Below are 21,094 nucleotides of genomic sequence, written 5' to 3'. Positions count from 1 at the left end.
TGTGCATACTGTCAGTGCATTTCTTTGTGGATCACATTAAAAGGGCTATCATTTTAGGTTATCATGCACATTGTGTGTTTATTATGCCTGCTCATAAATGTTATTTCTAATAAAAGGATTTTCTACATGTATACTTTTTGGAGGATAGACCCTGAGCTGGCCTGTTTAAAGTGAGTGCTGCGTGCTCCGATGGTTCCTGTGCTGAGCTGTGACGGGTGACGGTGTGGTGCGCTTGAATACACCAGCTCTTTTGTCCTTCACACTCTGCAGCTCTCTGATAGCTCCTCCCCCTGTGCCCTACTCCTCCCTGCCTTGAGCTGTGATCTGCTGGGGCCTTTTGAGGCTGGGCCAGTGAGACATGGCTGCTCCCTGTAATGTCTGGACCAGACCCATCAAAAAAAAACATGTCAGCAGTCAAGAGGAGGAGGAACTGAGAGGAAAACCACTTAATAGTATTTTCACTAGGCTCTCCCGTGGATAAAACCTCTAATCAAATCCAAGCATATTATTGTATCCAGCATACCTGATGAAGTTGGATTTAATTTTCTAATGAAAAGAAAATTATCCAACAAACACAAAATAGGCATTTTACACAATAACAACAGATCGCAGCTGACGAACATGGATAGCTGTTGAGGTTAAGAAAAAAGTAAAAAGGATAGAAGTCATTCATCGTGTGGTTGCATACCACCTGGCTCAGTGATAATACCGGACAGGACAATTTATAAAGATTCATCACTGTCTCTCTGTCCGCTTTGACCTCATCTCACATCGCGGCACAGATTAGACACCGATTATCCTCTAAATGAAGATCCTTGCTTTTCAACCTTGCAGAATATGCTGCTATTCTACTGGAAGACACACGGAAGGTTATTCTATTCACAGAGTAGGGGCTGAAACACAGACATATCTTCCCTGCAGTGTAATAAACTCCCTCCGAATTAGCCTTGAAAGTCACAAAATGCCCGGGCTCAAATATTAATGCAATGTGACCAGGCACAATGTGTTGTGTATATATAGTTATCTACTAGAGGCAGAGCTATAGCCTCAGACACAGTCACTGCATAGGCACTCCATGAGAGGCATCATCCATCACACCAGTGTGTGATCTGATGAGTGAATGTATAGACTGTAATGTTAGAGTGGCGTCTTTAACTTCACCATAGCAGCCATGCACAAAAGCCTTGGCGGATGTTTGCCTGGCTGCCCTTACTCGGCAGAGAAGACACAAGGTGACTGGCTAGCCGGATGAGACTCGAACAATGCCAAGCATAACATAGAGTTACTGTATTATGAAAAAAAATACGCTTACCTACACTGGGTTAAAAGTTGTATAAAGGGATTTCTCATTTAAAATAATAGAGACTGTTTGGGAAGTTTTCCGACCTGTCCTACATGTATATGTACAAATACCTGGGATGTTTTTATTTTCTGGTCGGTGTGTTGAGAAAGAACATGGCACCGGTCCAGTTCAGCCTGGCTGTAGAGGCTGCGTTGTTTGAAGTATTTCACCAAAGCTTTGTGCATCCTCTTCTGCAACAAAGAGAGCTAGGGGGAGAGAAGGCAGAGAAAAGGAATTGGTAAGGCAGGAGAGGAAATTAATGGCAGTGTTCAAGAAGAATGATGGAGGGGAATAGAGAAAGCAGTCAATAGCCCATTCTGCAGTACACGGGCCTGACAGGAATTTCACAGTCTCTTGGTTTCTCTGCCCACTCGTGTGCACTCATCAGAATCCAGTCACATCTGGCTGCCAGGATGGGGGGTTAATTTTCTCTAAATGCTTCAGCAGTTTTGTTCTAGCCGAGGCAAACTCTGTGACTGCAAAGCTGATGAGTAAAATATTTCTACTTCACCCAGTTTAACTTTATACCAATCCCCTCAAGACATATTTTACACATACACACAGAGTCATGAACCCCCCACTGAAACCAGAAATTATTCCTAGTCTTTTGGAAAGACATGCTGCTTGCTTTATTATTTGAACACAGTTTCAAGCAAAGAGGTTTAAATTCTGATAGATGCCATTGCTTTTCTTCCCCCTCCATCTCTCTACTCTTCCTACAAAGCTTATCATTGCTTGGCAATGTGTTCCCCAGTGCATTGAAAACTAAAGCGAATTAGCTCAGTCATCAGCTCCTGAAGAAAAAGACAATAACAAGAATGCTCTTTATGCTGTACCCTGTTAAAACCCGAGAGCTGAAAGGCTCCACATAAACAAAGCAATTTTTACATGTACAGAAGAATCAAGAGGGTTTTTTAAAATAAGCACATAGTGTCAAGCACTATCAGATACTAATTAAACATGCTTTTTATCATTTAGAAATTAGAAGTCTGTTTATACAAATGTATTAATACTTGTTGAATTTTTATGATTTGTATCCTAAGGTAATACGTTTAGCTTTACCATATCCTGTTCATAAACTATCACATATTATAGCAACCAAATGTAGTAATTTGTGTGGACATTTAATAAATATATACATACTTCTTCCACAACAAACATATGAACCTTTTGTATACAACAAATGATGCTACATGTTAAGTTGTAGATGAAAATAACTGTTAAAATTGTTATAAAAATGTTATGTATACATATATTTAAGCTGCAATCTGCTCATTTAGAGATCTCCAACCACTGCTATTAAGAAATGTTGATGATGTTGGGTCTTACCTGTCGTGGTAATAAATGAAGAAAAAACAACACACTGGAAATGTCACCAAAGTAAAAGTATTAGCAAAGGGTATTTAAAGTATCTATAGTACATTTATTCACACTGCATATATATGTCCCTGTGCATGTTATTAAATTATATATATTATATGACTGGATTATTATTACTGATGCATTCAAATGTAAGTAGCATTTTTACTGTAACAGCTGGTTGAGGTGTAGCTACTTTTAACTATTGTATAAACTGTTGGCAACTTTAATTTAAAGCAGGTCATCATATTTTTAAAGCTTTTAAAGTATTCTGAGTTGTGTGCGTAAAATCTGTTAACTAACTAGTAACTGAAGCTGTCAAATACATGAGGTGTATTACAATATTTCCTTTCCTAGCAGTAGAAGTATGAACCACCTCAAATCAAATGTGTATTTAAATAAAATAAATAAGTTAAAGTCCACCACTTACTAGCATTGAAAGAATGTGGTTAGTAACACTGACAACATTGACACAAGATGCTCCTCCATCTATTAGCATGACAACTTGTGGACAGTTGATCATTTCAGCTTTAAAAGGTAGAACTATGCTTGCATTGCAGCAAGTGAAAATTAATTTTGGGTTGTGTTGTGGTAGCGGGGAAAAGTTCTATTCACAATTAGGAGCCCACTACTAATTATTTATTATGGAAATGTTTCAGATTACCATGTTTCAGATGTTTTTTTTGTATAATTTTGGACATTAAAGGAAAGTGCATGGAAATGCATTTATTATAACATCAATCTTTCTGTATTTCATGCAATTTTTTATTAAAAACATGATGTGCTGTATAGTATTCCTCTTGAAAGAATACTAAGGGTTGCTTTAAGTCTCTCACCTGAACTACATGTTAGGGATGCCTGCTGTCAGGAATACATATGTGCTTTTCATTGTGTCCCTCAGTTGAATCTAATAAAATAGATGATGGGCTCTCGTCTCCATACACACAAATGCCTGGTTGGTATGAGGCATCTCACACCCATGCACTAATGTTATGAACCACCAAAGGTTAAACGCATTTACCTTGTTGCCTCAAGATACAAGCAAATCAATTAAGGGAAATCACATTATGTCGTATATGTACTAACTGGGACGTAAAATGCAAACATCATGAGGATAAGTGTAAATTTGAAACCGGAGAGGGGAACGCTTGAATGTTCCTGCATAAATCAGACGAAATGTGAAAGGGATGCACGTCATTTCAAAAACATTGTTGATTATAAGCTTGCTATAAAAATAAATAAATTCAGGCATAAAACACTTGCCGAGAGGCTGATGCTGTAGAAGTGTAGCGTTGAAACAAACAAAAACGGTGAGGGCTGAATCTGGAGTAAAAGAAAATCAGGCTTTGATCATGAGCGTGGAAAATCCTGTCCACAGGATTTTATTTTTGCATGCATTTTTCACTTGATAACATTCATGCAGTTAGATGAGGAATTGCTCAAGTAAAGGTATTAGTCATTTTTTGGAACAAATAATATGTATTTTTCATGGCAGGAGCAGTGTGGCTTCTTGCTGTTGTTATGGTTGTCATGAGTAATTCCATTCCAGTTATATAGCGTCAAAAACTATAAAGATTATGCTGTATATAACAGTAAAATGCTGCTGAGTTGTGACCCTCAGCTAGTCAAGCTGTCTGATCCTAACCTGTGTTTGCAGCTGATCCCTAAATATATATGTATGTGTGCGGGAGCTGTAGTGAGCAGAGCCACGTTTGCAACACAAACTATAATCAAGAAAATTAAGAAGGTATAGTTTTTAAATGTACCATCAACCTCTCTCTTTACTCCCCTTGGAGGCAAAACTACAGCTATCAAAACATTATGTCACATCTATCATCCTCCTCCACTCAAGTTATCTCATCCTTATTAGATTGCTGCAGTTACCTCCTCAATGGCTGCCAAAATAAAACCTTCTTAAAATGAGTGCCCATGTGCAAAGACAAGCTATGCAGCACCAAGAGGAATAACATGGAGTGCAACACAAGGGAACAGAATATAAGATAAAATCATAAAAGTCATAGAACATAATTAAAAATTGAGGGGTTCAGTTATAGTAAATATAAGAATAGGTTATGTCGAGCGTACCTGGGTATAACAATGAAAAGTTTTATGTGCGTGGTTCTTGTCTCTCAGGGCAGACACTGTGTCTTGTTTGGCCTTCATGAGGGTCTTCTTGAGACCTTCGTAGTCGCTCGCCAGCCGTTTGTTGTCCTTTAGTGCAATTATTAGTGATTCCTACACACACATGAAATACAGAAGGTTTAGTTAAATGGTTAAGGTAAATACAACATTTACAGCTACATTTACAGTAGCTATTATATAACTACCGACGTCAGCCTCAGACCATTATTGTAACTATTGTAAATGGGACATAATGTGTACACTGGTGATGCGCTGATCATACTTAATTTATCGCAACCCTGATTATGATTCATATTCAATCTATCATCACCAGTTACCAGAGTCGATATCAGTTTTCTCTTTTAACCTTAAAATGTAATTCTGTGCATCGTACTGCACGGAAATTCACACTGGAATCACTTTTATGTAGTCTTAACAGCCAGACTAACTTCAGCTAGTAGTATTATGGTCTGGACCCACGCTATATCGGTTTGAGTATTAGGGGGGTAACTGGGCCGGCCTGTTTTCATTTCTTTAAACCAATCCCAATCGTCTTGGACACACAAAGCCCAGGAAGCCGCAACGTCTCCTTTCAAAATAGTGCCATTCAGTGCCGACCATGGACCTATTACAAAAAGGTGCCGACCAACACCATTAATGTTGTGCGTTGTGTGTGCAGCAACATTGTGAGCTGAATACTATCAAACCGTATCAAACACATTTGTGCACTTTCTGTTGTCTACCGTTCTGAACCAAGCATAAATGGTAGGCTACAGCTGGGAAGAGGAAGGGGAAGGGGAGGAGTTTGATGACATTATCTGTCACAAGCGCGATATAAGTTGTCTATATCCGGTTAGCCAGACTACTTTTATGAAATGTAACATGAGGCAAAGGGATTCGCTGTGGTGCTAAAACTTGATCTGGTGTCTCTGTGTGACTGAATGAATGTAACCGATAGCGGAAACAATGAATTGTATAATGACATTAACAAAGAGACCACAGACATATTTAATGTGGATCAGTCACTTCATGGCTGACACCTGATCCAATTAATGGGGTCAGTATCAGCCATGACACTGATCTGGTGTATCCTTAACCATCACCAGTTTACTGGACAAGGTTTGGAGCAATCAGCATTCACATAGGAATAATTGGATGTAATGTACAGATGGACATATAGAAGTACAGATAGATCACTCTTTTCATGACTCACAATCTGCTATGTACAGACAGCCAAGAAAATAATGGATATGGTGGAAAGAAATGGGGTCAACATGCAGTAGAGTACATACTGTAAGAACACCACACTGACCATTTAGTTGTACAACTGACCTGCTTCCATGTGTGTGGACAATATAATGCATGCTTTCTGATACTGTTAATTAAAGCAAAATAAATAGCCGACATACAACAATAGACACTTTTCCCTGGGAAATCAAGCAGATAAATCATGGTGAGTATCTGTCTCTACGCATGTCCTCTTTCCTTTTGAACAACATTTCCCAGGCACTGGGTATGTGGCTGGTGAATATCTCCAGTCTACCTGCAGACATAATGAAGTGTGTCTCTGCAGTAAAACAGAACAGCACTAAAGTGATGAGTTTAACCCAGCAGAAAGAGGGGCTGTAAACATGACAAATGCCTGCTATTGATTTCAGGTTTAATTACTCCATGCAGCACTGACAAAGCCCATCTGATGCTGTTGTGAAGTGTAAATGGAACAAATTACACTTCATTGCCCATAAGAAACTGATAGCGTCGGCAGTTTGCATTGTTTACTTTGTGCTCGCCAAAACGACAGGCCCTGATCAAATCAAAAAATTGGTGTAAAGTATGAAAGGCGAAACCCTTTCAGAATGGGCTGAAAAGAGAAGACCACAGACGCCACAGTCCACCTATTTCACCTTGATCTTTCTGTATCTTTTTAGAAATAACTACCTGAAGGTTGTATTTAATATAGCCACATGCAAATGCTCATTAAGTTATACCGACTTGTATTATTCTCTATAGAGCGGAGGAGCTGTGACCTACAGTAGTTTTTAAGAGTATATTATTGGGTCAGCATTTTTAGAAGAAATCTTTTCTATAAGAATATTTGAAAGTGTCTAACCATCCTGCTTCATGCACAGTGATTTCTGAATGCACACTCCACTTATTATGTTATGCTAATGCGAACATTAAGTGTGCTTTATATACTTCTCAACGATTAAAGTGACCAATTTCCTTAGAACTTCAGACGCTCTCTGATCTTTTTATTTGGCACAGGGTATTGTTGTTATATCATCTTATTTCGTCAAGTGAAAAGACTAAACCCTTTTTCGCATGGCTAACTTTTATCTGGCTAATGGGAGTTGTGTCTATGAGGAAGACTTCTAATTCTTAAATTGTCTCACGCCAACAACTTCTTTAAAGTTGCTGCACTTGGATGCATGGCGGCTTAAGCTCCATTGCCTTTTCTTGTTTTGAACTAATGCATTCTTGATCACCGTTTAATGAAACTATATACCACATGGCGATTTCACATTAGATAAGCCATGTGAAACCCCCATCAGCAAAGAGGCTCTGGCTGGGGCTGATAATCCTGCAGATGAAAACCTTACAACAAATACGGGGTTTCTCTTACAAAAGGAGTGTTCAGATGCAAGCCCTTTTGTGCACAGGATGCTCATGTTTTCAGATGAGCTTATTACTGACATTAATATATAAAAAAAGAGTCCAGATTATACAGTATGTTTATGTGATAATGTGTATAGTGTACGCTTACAGTGGGATTGCTATTGAAAACCTTAGCCTACAGGTAACAGAACAGGCACCGCATCACACCAACGACACGCATCATCAAATTCGTCCAGACAAAAGACTATAACAACAGTGAGTTGTCATTTGTGGGAAAAACACTTAAACAAGATTGACCATGGCTTGTAATTTTAATTGCACACGGCTCTTTTCTCTGCATCTTAAGGGGAAGTATTGTGACAAGCAATGTGCTGACACTAATCCACAAACAAATAAACAATGAGATGTTTTTTTTCTTCTAGTACAGCTTGTCTCTGATTTCACAGTATTTGACACAAAAAAGACTCCGAACAACATTGTGTTACCTTGGTGTTTTCCATTGCTTCTCTTCTTGCTGTAACATGAGCGGTGTGTGTCTGCATGGATCGCTGTGCTCGTTGTTGGCAGTTATTAATATCAGACTGCAATGTGCTCATTATCAGAGCAGCTGATTTGTTTTTGAATTCCACCACATCATGAACACTTCTGCAAGGAGAAAGATCAACACACAACATTATTATTATTTTTTCCCCCAATCTTTTTCTTTTCTTGAAATGCATACATAATTAACTACTGCATCAGTAGGAGTGCTGGTGGAAATGTATACTGAAGGCAAAGCATTTATTTAAAAAAATTCTGATTTTTTTTATATCAAAAACAGTATTCAAATTTAAAAAAATTGACAGTATTCAAATAAAACAAAAACAACAACAATGCATGTGCCCTGTTTGCTACTGTCGACAGATTAACAAAGCCTCCTGTGTCAGTAGCGTCTGAACATCTCTCCACGAGAGCCTGCAATGAATTTGCCTCCTTCTTTACTGAGAAAATTCACAAAATTAGACAAGCTGTCACTGCATCAATACCAAGTTCAACATATGTGTTCCCTCTTAAAATCAATTCAAATGCTATGACAGAATTTTATCTTATAAACCACAAAAACCTGGAGGACATTATACAACACCAGGGGCCTATTTCAGGTAGCTGGTTTTACATACTCTGAGTTTAATCCTGCGCTCTGAGTTGGTCAACTCAGAGCACAGGGTTGATGAGTAACTCTGGGTTTTCGGTTACAGAACAGTGGATCAGCGTTGGGTCAATCAACTCTGAGCGTGTTCACTCTGGGTGGAGCGTGTGCATAAAAGCCATCGTCAATGGATCGCTGATAACATGATTCACCATGGAAACAGAAGAAACAAATGTGTGATCCTCCCACTTCTCCACTTCTCAAAAAAAAAAAAAAAAAAAAACTTCTCCGCTACTCCCACTGGAGTTAGAAATATTAACGAATGAGTTTATGGTAGCCTATGGAGAAGAATTAACGGGGATATTGTCACATAACTCTGATCTAATCTCCTCGGCAATTCAGAAAAAAACAGAGCAATCATTTCGCTTCCGTATGAGAAGCCATAGTCTATTTTAAAAAGTTACGCATATCAGCAGTAATAAAGCTGGCGCGGCACAGCATTTCTGACAGTGTTTTATATTCGCTGTATAATATGTTGGGAAGCTATAGCCTAATAGCCCACTGTGCAGTAAACAGACTGTCGCTTCTTTTAAATGGGGAGTGAAAGACATTAACGTCTGACACATAAGGTGACAGTTTCCATTGAAGAGCCTGATTGATTTATTACCAGATCCATTTTCCTCAAGTGATCACAGTTTAAATTATTATATCATTTTTATATTCATATTAGGCTATTTAACGAGGCTCGTCTGTGACTTTAGGATCGCACAAGTGAACAGTAACAATCGCGTGCAGCCGCAGCGTTACATGAATCCACCTGACATACATCTGTTCAGTGGCACAGACGTTAAAAAGCATACAATACAAATAGGTTTATTAATCTGAATGTAGAGCATGTCACGATGTGTAAGGTGGCCGCCTATATGAGGGCTGAGAACAAGGCTACTGATCAGATAAATGATCGGTCAAACGTAAAATCATCAGGAAATGATAAAAACATCCCGATGGAGATTTCTATGGAGTGATTTTGCTTCAAACTGTACAGGGACGCGTGTGACAGTGACACTCTTTCTTCAGTCGGAGCTGCAGCGTAAAGTGAAAACAAACTCAGGGTAGGTCTAACCACCTATCCAGCAGGTTAGACCCACGGCGTATGTTGCCGCAGTAACTGACTCTCGGTTGCGCTGAACCTGCTACCTGAAACGGAAAACCCAGAGTTTCCACTAACTCAGAGCGAACAAACTCTGGGTTGCCTCAAAACCAGCTACCTGAAATAGGCCCCTGAACTCCTCATCCTGCTGCCTCGACATTCTGCTCACAGGCTTCTTTAAAACAGTTTTTAGCTGTATGGCCTCAGATATTCTACAAATTGTCAACATGTCCCTTCAGACAGGTGTATTCCCACAGGCCCTGAAAACAGCAGTCATCAAGCCACTCCTAAAAAAGAACAATCTAGATACATCACTCATGAAAAATTATAGGCCCATATCTAACCTACCATTTTTAAGTAAAATCATTGAAAAAGCTGTTTATCAACAGCTAAATAACTACTTAGCAAAGAACAACTGCTTTGATGTTTTCCAGTCAGGATTTCGACAACACCACAGCACTGAGACTGCTCTGGTTAATAAGGTCCTCAATGACATCCATTTAAACACAGACAGTGGCAAAAGTTCTGTCTTAGTTTTACTGGATCTCAGTGCCGCTTTTGACACAGTTGACCACAGCATTACTAGATCGACTAGCAAACTGGGTTGGACTTTCTGGAACTGTGCTAAGCTGGTTTGAATCCTACTTAAAGGATAGAGACTACTATGTGTCAATAGGAAATTTCACATCTGAGCGGACAAATATTGAATGCGGAGTCCCCCAAGGTTCCATTCTTGGGCCTCTTCTGTTTAACATCTACATGCTCCCACTAGCTCAGATTATGAATAAAAACTAATTATGCTACCATAATTATGCAGACGACACACACATTTACATAACCATATCACCAGGAGACTACAGTCCGATACAGGCACTGAGTAAGTGCATTGAACAAATCAATGATTGGAGTAATTGTCTTTGGTGCCAAAGATGAACAATTAAAAGTCAGCGCACAGCTTACATCTGTTATGTTAGAAACCACACCCCAAGCCAGAAATCTTGGTGTTTTCGTAGACTCCTACTTGAATTTCAGGAAACACATTAAATCAATTAATAAATCAGCCTACTACCACCTAAAAAACATATCAAGAATTAAAGGGCTTATGTCTCAGTAAGATTTAGAAAAACTTGTCCATGCATTTATCTTTAGTAGACTTGACTACTGTAATAGTGTATTTGCAGGCCTTTCAAAAAAATCTATCAGACAGCTTCAGCTAATTCAGAACGCTACTGCTCGAGTCCTCACTAGGACCAAAAAAAGTGGATCACATTACCCCAGTTCTGAGGTCTTTACACTGGCTTCCTGTCACTCAAATAATTGATTTCAAAATACTGATGTTGGTTTATAAAGCACTAAATGGTTTAGGGCCAAAATACATTACTGATCTGCTGATATGTTATGAACCGTCCAGAGCCCTTAGGTCGTCTGGGACAGGTCTACTTACAGTCCCTAGAGTTAGGACTAAACAAGGAGAAGCAGCTTTTAGTTTTTATGCACGAAAAATCTGGAACAAACTCCCAGAGAACTTGAGGTCTGCTGCAACTCTCAGTTCTTTTAAATCGAGTCTGAAGACTTTTTTGTTTCCATTTTAACCTGCAATTTTTATTTTATTTGCTTCTTTTATTCGCTTTTAAATGTTTTATAATGTGTTTTATGTATTCTCATCTTGCCCCTGTAAAGCACTTTGAGTGGCCTTGTGTCTGAATTGTGCTATATAAATAAACTTGCCTTGCCTTGCCTTGCCTAAATACTTGAGAAAAAGTCGAGCATTTCAATTATTAGTTCCTAGAGTAGACTGAATATTTTCCAACAAAATGATCCCCATCCTTATTATATATGAAAAAACTGAGTGTGTCCTGTGTACAGTATATAACTTACTGAAATTCTGCTATAACTTCTGGCAGGCTTTCAACTATTTTATCCATTTTATCTGAACCCTCTTTGTATTCATTGCACTTCTCCGTAAGATCATCGATCCTGCTCAGGGTGTTGTCGTAGCTCATCTTAGTGGCAGTTTGTATATCCTGTAAACAAATGATCCAGTGTTGAAAAAAAACAGCAACTTAAAACTGTAAGTGCTCAGAGCAAAAGATCATTTTGTTCAACAAAAGAATAAAAAAGAGACAGCTGTGACTAGCTTTGTGCTCGATAACTTTAAGTTAACCTGAATTAGCCACTGTTCTTTGACTCAACACACACAACAACCCTTAACTTTTCTTTTCTTACCTTGGCGGCTTTCAGTTGGTAAAATCTGAGTTCCTTCTCCTTCTCTACGTTGCTGTATGTCTTCATGTGTTCAAGCTGAATCTCCTCATAGTTTTCGATCAATTTCTTGATTTTCTACACAAAACAAAATATTTGAGCCTAATGCATTTTATTATTATTTTTTGCTTTTTTGACGTAAAATGATCTACAAACATGTATCAGTACCTCTATCTTAGTCTCCAGGGATTGTGTAGCTGAAGATGCTTCTTCAAATTCTTTCTGAAGCTTCTGGTTAGCTGAATCTGAGCTGCTTTGGAAGCGAAGCAATTCGTCATTTGCAAATGCACACTGACCCTGATGAAAAAGAAAATACAACGCAAAATGTCAACACCCTAATGTCTTAAAAATATGAGCAGGGGGTAAAAACAGTAACGGGAGATGTAACTGCAGAGGGACTGTGCAAAAGTATGCAATCTAATACAGCCATGCATTTCAAACCAGCTTTATGAAACGTGTAATGTTCGATTTTTATTGAGGCTGTGCTTTGTGAAGCGCCACTTCTTCACACATTTGTCAACATACTGTAGCTGTACTCTTATACATCCAAGTGTTAGACGGAAACTGAAAAAGTTCATAAAAATACAGTAGCCTATAGTATTTTGAGATGTTCTATTTAAATTTACTTTGTATTGTGAATACGTGAATTTTACCTTTAGTAGTTCCAGCGTGGTCATCTGACCGGTCAGATCTTTCCTCATGGTTTCAATCTCTTTCTGTGGGGCATAAGATAAAGCTCTGAATTACACTGGAGAAAGCATCCAGTATCTCCCATTTCTCCTTACAACTGTTACTGTGACCGATGCAGCACACACAGAGCATGTACATATGTTGCCACTGACCTTGCTCATCTCTTCTTCCCTGACTGCGCTATGCTCCTGCTCCTCCAGTAAAGTCTGCGCGATTTTGTGCTCGGCGGCAACTTGGGTCAGTTCCTCCTTGGCCTTTTCCCACTGCTCGTCATTGTCAATGATTTTCTGGAGCATCTGCTTCCTCTCCTCGCGCATCTGCTTCACTGCTTTCTCACTAACAAAAAAAAAATCACACAGAAATGTACAGTATTGGTAAACACATAAGTGGCCTAAAACTATGTATAGTAAATATGGGATGTTGTATGTTCCACCAACGAGTTTGTCTTTGACTTTGACACTGTACCTCTCAGAGATTTCTATCTTGTAGTTTTCCACATCCTGTTCGTACTCCAAGTTTTCTTTACGAAGAGTCACAAAAGCATTGCGTTTTGAGTCGAGCTGCTCTTCCATGCAGGAAACGTCTGCTTCCCCACGGAGTCTCTGTGGATAACATCACAGTTTTGGGTAATGCACTTATCCAAAACACCTTACAGTTCCAAGCATTACAACATTATTAGCATGCATAGCTCCACTAAGTATCCAATAGAAGTTATGTGCCATGGTTTACCCAAGGAACTATCAAGACACACATAAATAGCCAAAGCAGCACCAACACTATGAAGACATTATAACAAAACTGAGACAATACTTACAGTTTTCTCCATATCTTCTTGCTGTGCAATTAGTTTTTGTTTTAATTTCCTATTCCTTAGCATTTCCTCCTCAATTTGATGATTCAATTGCAAAATCTGTTAAAAAGGGGCGAAAAACAGAACAAATTTGATTGTTTTTATGTATTATTTGATTTTTAAAACTCTAAAAATGAAAACATAGACAGCATTCGTTACCTGATCTCTTTCATTTTTCCCAAGCTCCATCATTTCAGGGATACGTCTTTTTATGTCTGCGCACCTTTCTTCTGTAAAAGCAATGATCTTTTCAAAATTCTCTATTTCAGCATGTAGTCCTTCCTCAATTTTCTTCAGCGGGTTTAAATCTTCCCTGAAGAGGAAAACATTTTTGTCTTTTGTAAATAGGTTTTTGGATGAAAAGCAGTTTTTGAAATCCAGCGCCCACTTAGGGTTGCGAACCACATGATAACTCATAAAACAATGCTTCAAAATATGTCACAAAGGAAATGATGGTCTAACAATATCTTCAACTCATAATACTCAATTTATTGCAACCAAAATATAATCTGGAACTGAGCATGACATTTGTGTAACTGTATATAAAAACATACTTTTAAATAAGCTAAAAAGTTAAACATAAAACTTATTTTTGTTTTGCTGTATTATTAAGAGACTGAAATAAAACTGAATAAAAACTGCCTCATAATTTTAAAGTAAAAGTCACCAAATAATATTGAGTGTTCACACATTGCATACTTTTACTATACACTAGATGACCTTAATGACTAATTAAAGTCACTGTGCTACAAGTTGATAAGAGCTAATACATGGGAGGTGTATCCATGTCTCAGTTGTGTTACTTTGATGGTGAACCTGTGTGATGACAGGTACCTACAATCTGTTAACCAGCTGATTCTTCATCTCAAGCAGTGTTTTCTCCCTTGATATCTTTTCATTCTTGTTGTCCATCTCCATCTTTTTTAATTCCCTCTGAACACGTGCGAGGTTCGCTTTTTCTTTTGCGTATGATACATCAGTCTTTGAAGGGAAGAAAACATAGCCTTAATATTTTCTTCGAATATAATCAGTGAACAATTTCATAGAGATACTGACTAAAGACAATACATTATCTTATTATTAAAGCACACCCTGCTTTCACAAGCCAACAGTGAGGCATTGCACTAATAGGGTAAATACTAGAAAAAAGGTTTAATATCTGCTGATAACTCACAGCCAATGGGTTTTTGAAGTGTAATGAAAAAACTAAATATATTTGTTCTAACATTTAGTCAGTCTGGTGTTTTCATTTAGCAAATATAAAATGGTTTTCGGGTCAAAGCTGCTTCAAACCCATCACTCTTCTCTGTACTAGCACACTTTAATGGCATATTTGCACGTAGGAATGTGCAACTGAAGCCGAATTTGGTCGTTGCATGCAGACTTGAACTAAAGGAATTAATGAGTAGAGAAAAGCTAAATTAAAAGTCTGAGAATTATCACTGTTATTATTAGGATTCATCCACTAGGGACCATGAATGTCACTCTGGACCGATTATTCATGGAAATGCAGCCAATTGTTAAAAATGGAATGATTTTACTTCAGAACAAAGCGTTACATGAACACTGGACCAATAGACCAACAAACATTGCGATACCTAATGCCATGCCACTTGTGGGTTAGAAAATAGAGTTAGAAAATTGCCAGTTGGTCAGTGGGTGGGTGAGTTAAATGGATCTGGTATAAAAAAAAAATTTAATAACTGTATTTGATTGTGGTTACTTCTTTATGTATGCAATTCAGGATGTGGTTTAGCACTTATCCATATGTAACTACAGCCACAAACCTAAAATGCCGGCGAGATCTTAATCACATTCAACTGGAAAAGTGCAGTACAAAATACATCAACCACATTATTTACTTGACACAACTGGGCTGTGTTTATGTAAACCTCCTCACTGTTAGCTGATAGATAATTGGGAAAATACCAGAAATTATTGTACAGCTAACTATAAACTTTCCGGCCTTTCTGGATTCAAAAATATAAACAATAACATTAGAGGTTACCTCAGCTTGTTCGGCATTGAGTTGTTCTATGGCGATGCTCTGAAGAACCATGTTTTCTCTCACAATGGGAACTTGTTTTTTGGCAAAGTTGATGTCCTCGTTTAAGCGCTGGTTCCGCAACTCAATCTGGGACAGTTTCTCCTGGGCTAGGTCCAGTTTCTCTCTTTCCAGCCTCAGCAGCCACTTTAATTCAGTGATGTCTCTGATGCAAGCCTCGTGCTCTGAAAAAATGAATAGGTAAATTTGTTCATTGATTTGAAAGACAGCAGACAACATTGCATTACTGTACAAGTGTCTATGCCACTGACCTTTCTGGACTACTACAGAGTGCTCTTGTTGTTTCCACAGTGAAATGCAGTCGACTTTGTTCTCCAAAAACCTTTTCCTTCTCGTCTCTCTGCGGAGAGCTTCCTCTGCATACTGCCTGTCAGCTTCCAGGTGCTCGATCAGATACACAACCTCTCCATTGACATCGTTTATCTTCTTCAAGAGCGGCGATAATGGACAACTTTCTACAGGATGAAAAAAAATGTACATGATTGGCGCACTGTTCTCACTTTCAACTCAACAAACAAAAGCATAAACAGGTGAATCCTGAAATAATTTATTATAATGTAGACAAAATATGTGAAACTTGTAACTGGGACTTATTGTCACTTACTTTACACTACTGCAAAGACTGAAAAAAACATTTAGACCTAAAGCTTCTCCAATGAAGTGCACACTAGACACTGTTGACAAGTGTTGCTCTCGAATCTGCATGTGCATTGGGGACTGTGTTTGCTTTTCTATGCGAAAATTAGGACAACAAATATTTAGAAAATGTCTTCACCTCTCGCACTGATGGCGATGCCTTCGACGAACAATGTTGTGGACGTCACAGATTCACTGTCTGAGTCTATGGACTGAAATCTGTTAAAAAGCAGTTGTACTCATGTCATATTTTTAAATCCTACTGAATATAAGTAGAAGAAATACAAAATGAAAACGAGACAAGACTTCACCTTAAAGTTTTGCTGTTTTGTTTCCTCTCCTGATTGATTTGTGTCTGATATTTTCCGGACTGGCGCAAGATACAAATGAAAAATATACTTTTAAACAGATTTTTACTCATGATATTTGTCTTAGAATCTCTCACTTGTTTGAGTACATCTAAAGCCAGTTTACCTGTTGACACCAACTTTCCACTGTCATCTTCAACTCTTTGATATGATACAAAGCGTTGTTGACACACGGCGAGGGATTGTTGAGCAAAGCACAAGTTTGCCGTCTACCGGAGCAGGTGGCTTGAAGATCTGCTTGATCTTGAGAAGCTACAAAACACAAAACAAAATTGTATCTGTAAAATGAGAATTATGTTCAAACAAGCATTACCAAAGATGATGAAATGCTAACCACACCCAGTGTTTCCTTTACAGAACTGCATACATACAGCCCCTGAAATATTTTATAACACACTGATGAACCATTCTAAAATAATAAGGAACAAAACAAAACTTTTTTTGGAAACAACACTCACCCCACTTCATTACTTTTATTGTGAGAAGCAATTACAAAAATTTATTTGACTGTGAAGACATGATATTTTACTTTCTCTTTGATTTCTGCTTGCATAGACTGCATTATTGGAAGCATCAGTGGGAGAGCAGAGACAGCTATTTTGAACATCTTAAGACAAACCCAAGGGCACAATTCTTAGTGGTAATAGGGCGTCATCTGGTGGTCTAAAACGGTAAAATGAATATGAATATGGTGCAGATATGACCTAAAGAGAATTATGCTTTTGTCTATAATACAGTACAAAAAAATGTCATGCTCATTCACAAGTAAAATTAATCTTTGGGAAGATTTAAAAGAGTATAGTTTATTGAAGACCAAATTAATAGTGAGTGGCAAAAAGTTCCCTGTACTGTATACTTTCAATATATATGAATACTACCTTAAATGTGAGTGATTCATTTGACAAGCCTCTACTGTGTAGGAATGCAAAAAAATGTAATCTTAATTTTAATTACTAAGTAATAAAAGAGTAGGAAACAACCTCGGTGTTACCAAATAGTAAGCTATTTAGAAAATAATTCAGAAAGTATAGTAACTAGCAGGTAAAATAGATTCATTTTCACTGCAAGTCAGCAATATATTCTAATAAATCTCATTATTAGTTTTAATTATTACATTTTCCATTCTTTAATTTTTTAGGGTGATTTTGTGTGGCGCGCACCACAAGGTGATGATACACCTGCTTCACCAGATGTGCCATCGTGGTGACATTTGGTGTTGTCTGTCACCTTTTTAAAAAGACAGAAAAACATTTTTAAGGCATTTGATATGCCGCTTCATTGATCGGTTGTGTCCACCTAGTGGATACACAACCAAAACTATAAAGGACATCAGTAAGACATAGGAAGGTCAAAAACTGTATGTGAGACTATTGAACCTTTCCAACCTGAGATAGGCTGAGATATCTTATATGCTCCATTAATTAGAAGAATGGAAAGTGAGTGAGCTGACTCAGACAAATACGAGATTACTTGAGGGAAAACTAGGGGGAGACCCGAAATGAAGGCCATCTGTTGCTGAGCAATTTAGATGAATAATACACAGTGAAAGAACCAAGTGGGGTAGGAAGGTAAGGCAATATGTCATCGGTGGGCTGAGCGAGCTTTCAATCATACTGGCAGATTGTATTATAGCCACAGAGCAGGCCCATACTGACTGAGTCTGGGAGCCAATCACCTTTACATGCCGTTTCACTAATGATATTAGATATTAATGCCTAATTATCATCAAAATGTGTAGGATGTGTCTTTGTTGGTGTGTGGCCAGTTTTTTTAACTTTACTTGAGGACAGTGTGGTCTCCCGTTGAACATGTTTTCATATTCAATGTGTTTTGCTAAAAATAACAGTCAATATATAAAATAATGTAGACTGTGTTCACTACCCAAAACAGTCAGACCATATTTTTTTATGCTATTTTTTCTATTGAGTGTCCACAGTAACTCAGTGACCAGTATAATGGAGAGCTATTCTGGTATACGGTATGCAACCGCAGTAGGTTGAATATCATATAACATTTGTATATTGTATTTTATTATTTAATGGAGGGGTTAAGTCTGTTTAGGCTTGATTAGTAAGTCAAGAGAACAAAATAACTGCAGCATCATTTGTTTACTCATTATATATGGTAAATAAATAGCCTACATCAGATTTATGTGATGAACTGGATCAGTGGATAACGTTAAAGCTGAATGATTTCGGAAATTAAAGAATATTAATTCAAACATTAATTCCTCTCACCTTGCTGAGGTTGTCCTTCCCTTGATGGGAATCTGAGCGGTTCGACGTCTGGCATTGCTGAAACTTTCCCACAGGATTAGAAAGAAAATACTACAACTAGCCTATTAAAAGTGTAGGCCTAATCTCCTCAGTCCTGTGGAAACACGGAGGCGTTCACGTTCAACATTAACCTAGAGAGAAAAAAAATCAGCGGGGGAAAAAAATGCAAACATTAATCAACCTAGATATTCGTTTTTACACATTAGAAACAATAGTTTTATTTTCTATCCTTAATACAGACCAAATGTAAACGTTATAGCTACATTTGCAGGGGGTTGATACTCCTCTGTCCTATAACGTGAAGTTATCGGTTAATTAACTTGGCTAATGATTAATTAATGAGCAGGTGGGTTGTCATGGAAGAAAGTGAAAGCGAAAAGTGGCTGGCTATCAACTTACTTGTATTATCAAGCCTTTGGCTGCCTTTTGGCTGTCTGCGAGCTATCTTGAAGTTGTGTTGTTGTTCTCCCTCTTTGTGATGACGGTGACGCTGCAGTTTTCCTGTAAAACGAAAAAAGGTTATTTTCCAATAAAGTTTTTTTCTCCATATGAGTGAAAACTAAAGTTGCTGTCAATCTTCGCCTGGGGAGGTTGCTTAGCAACATGGGGGCTGCGCTGGCAGAGGGTGAGTTACGTTCAGGAACAGCAATGAAGGTCCGTGCTTTTGATTAGCAGCACTGTATGAGGCTATTTTCTACACGCTCTATGTAAATAAAGGATATTTTGTCAAGGAATACGTTCACAATAGAGTAGAACAGAATAATAAACACAACACATAGGCGAGCATACCTTTATAAATACAATATGCTACCGTGTTTATAGTCAACTAGGCCTAGGTATGATATATTAGGCTATTATGTTGATTATAATAGGCTGAAATTGAATTGTCTGGGAAAATGTAGTTTTACATTTTTTTTTAGAATCATGTTGCAATTGCACTAGGCCTAGCCTACTAGAAATGTATGATGCCCAAGGTTTGGGCAAGAAGCTCCAATACAGACTACCTCGAGTGCATTATCCTTCAAAACCCAGGCAGCCTAGCTTTTCAGTAGGCTATGCCTGACATTATTATTATTATTATTATTATTATTATTATTATTATTATTATTATTATTATTATTATTATTATTATTATTATTATTATTATTATTATTATTATTATTATTATTATTATTATTATTATTTACAGTTGTGGTAGCAAAATCTGCAATCCAATAATTAGTACTTGCCTATATGCCTACAGTTATTAGGGTAATCTGTTGGGGTCACAACTAAAAAAATAAAAACAAAACAACAATGTATCTAGGGCCTAGATACTGTTTTTTTTCTTTTTTTTTGATTTTAGATCTATCTATCTATCTATCTATCTATCTATCTATCTATCTATCTATGGACCTATAGCCTATCTATAAATCTATTTTTCTATCTATCTGTCTGTTTCTCTGTCTGTATGTTTATTTTCATAAAACTTGAAATGCATGGTTGTAAATGTAGGCATAATGTCATTTTGATGAATATTGTTTGCATTCACAAAGATTGTGGCCTATCTAAGACAATTTAGTCTCTGTGACGTCATCTTCCTAAAACTGCAAAAATGCTGCAACCCGTGAACGCATCTTTGTACTACCAACTCCATGAACATAGATTAATTAGATCTGCTTAGTTAGCCTATCTTTATTTTGTTGCCGGCTTTTTACTACACTTTAACATTTTAAGCAGGAGTACACTGACGCAAGTGAAGAGATTCCGCATTACGTCATCGCGGAGGCCACATACTAGAAGCAAGCACTGGCTGTGCTCAGCTCGGCCGGGACGCTACCCGAAAATTTCCACCACACGAGCTTTTTTTTGCGGGAGAGCGGCACACAACAACGGCCGCGTCGCGCAGTGATGCGGAACCCCACACCAAAGACAACCTGATCACCACCGCAGGACGCGACTGTCACTCGGCTGTCGGATTCCTGGATGGAAAAACAGTGATGTTGCATGACATGCCTCGAAATAAATTCTGGTAAGTCTCGTGCAAGTGCACTGCTGCAGCTGCTGGAGGCTGGCGAGCGGCGGAGGAGCGACCTTAACCTACTTTGCCACTCCGGGTGAAATGAGTTTCCCCGATCAAGTTGCAGCGTTAGAAACGAGGGATGTAGACAAAAAGAAAGAAAGAAAGAAAAGAGAGTTTTGTATGCGGGCATTTATTTCTGTAACAATGAGACCTTTGTCTCTGGCACACACA

General features: G+C 38.0%; 1 protein-coding gene across 1 annotated transcript; it reads right to left on the bottom strand.

The window, feature by feature from the left end:
- Positions 1–165: 165 nt before the first annotated feature.
- On the bottom strand, positions 166–18,877 carry ccdc178 (coiled-coil domain containing 178; the record flags this gene model as incomplete). The annotated part of the gene is given in 19 exon segments (XM_080034037.1): positions 166–297; positions 301–378; positions 1,414–1,548; positions 4,787–4,936; positions 7,924–8,083; positions 11,593–11,738; positions 11,941–12,054; positions 12,145–12,273; positions 12,630–12,692; positions 12,819–13,002; positions 13,132–13,268; positions 13,676–13,829; positions 14,355–14,497; positions 15,525–15,745; positions 15,833–16,036; positions 16,357–16,436; positions 16,529–16,587; positions 16,692–16,837; positions 18,823–18,877. Coding segments are annotated over 19 exon segments (2,490 nt in total).
- Between the last annotated feature and the right edge of the window lie 2,217 nt (positions 18,878–21,094).

The sequence above is a fragment of the Ammodytes marinus genome (genome assembly GCF_949987685.1).
Source record: "Ammodytes marinus genome assembly, chromosome: 9".
NCBI lineage: Eukaryota > Metazoa > Chordata > Actinopteri > Uranoscopiformes > Ammodytidae > Ammodytes > Ammodytes marinus.
The sequence above is the reverse complement of the archived record's forward strand: the minus strand, read 5'-3'. Positions and strand labels throughout refer to the sequence as shown.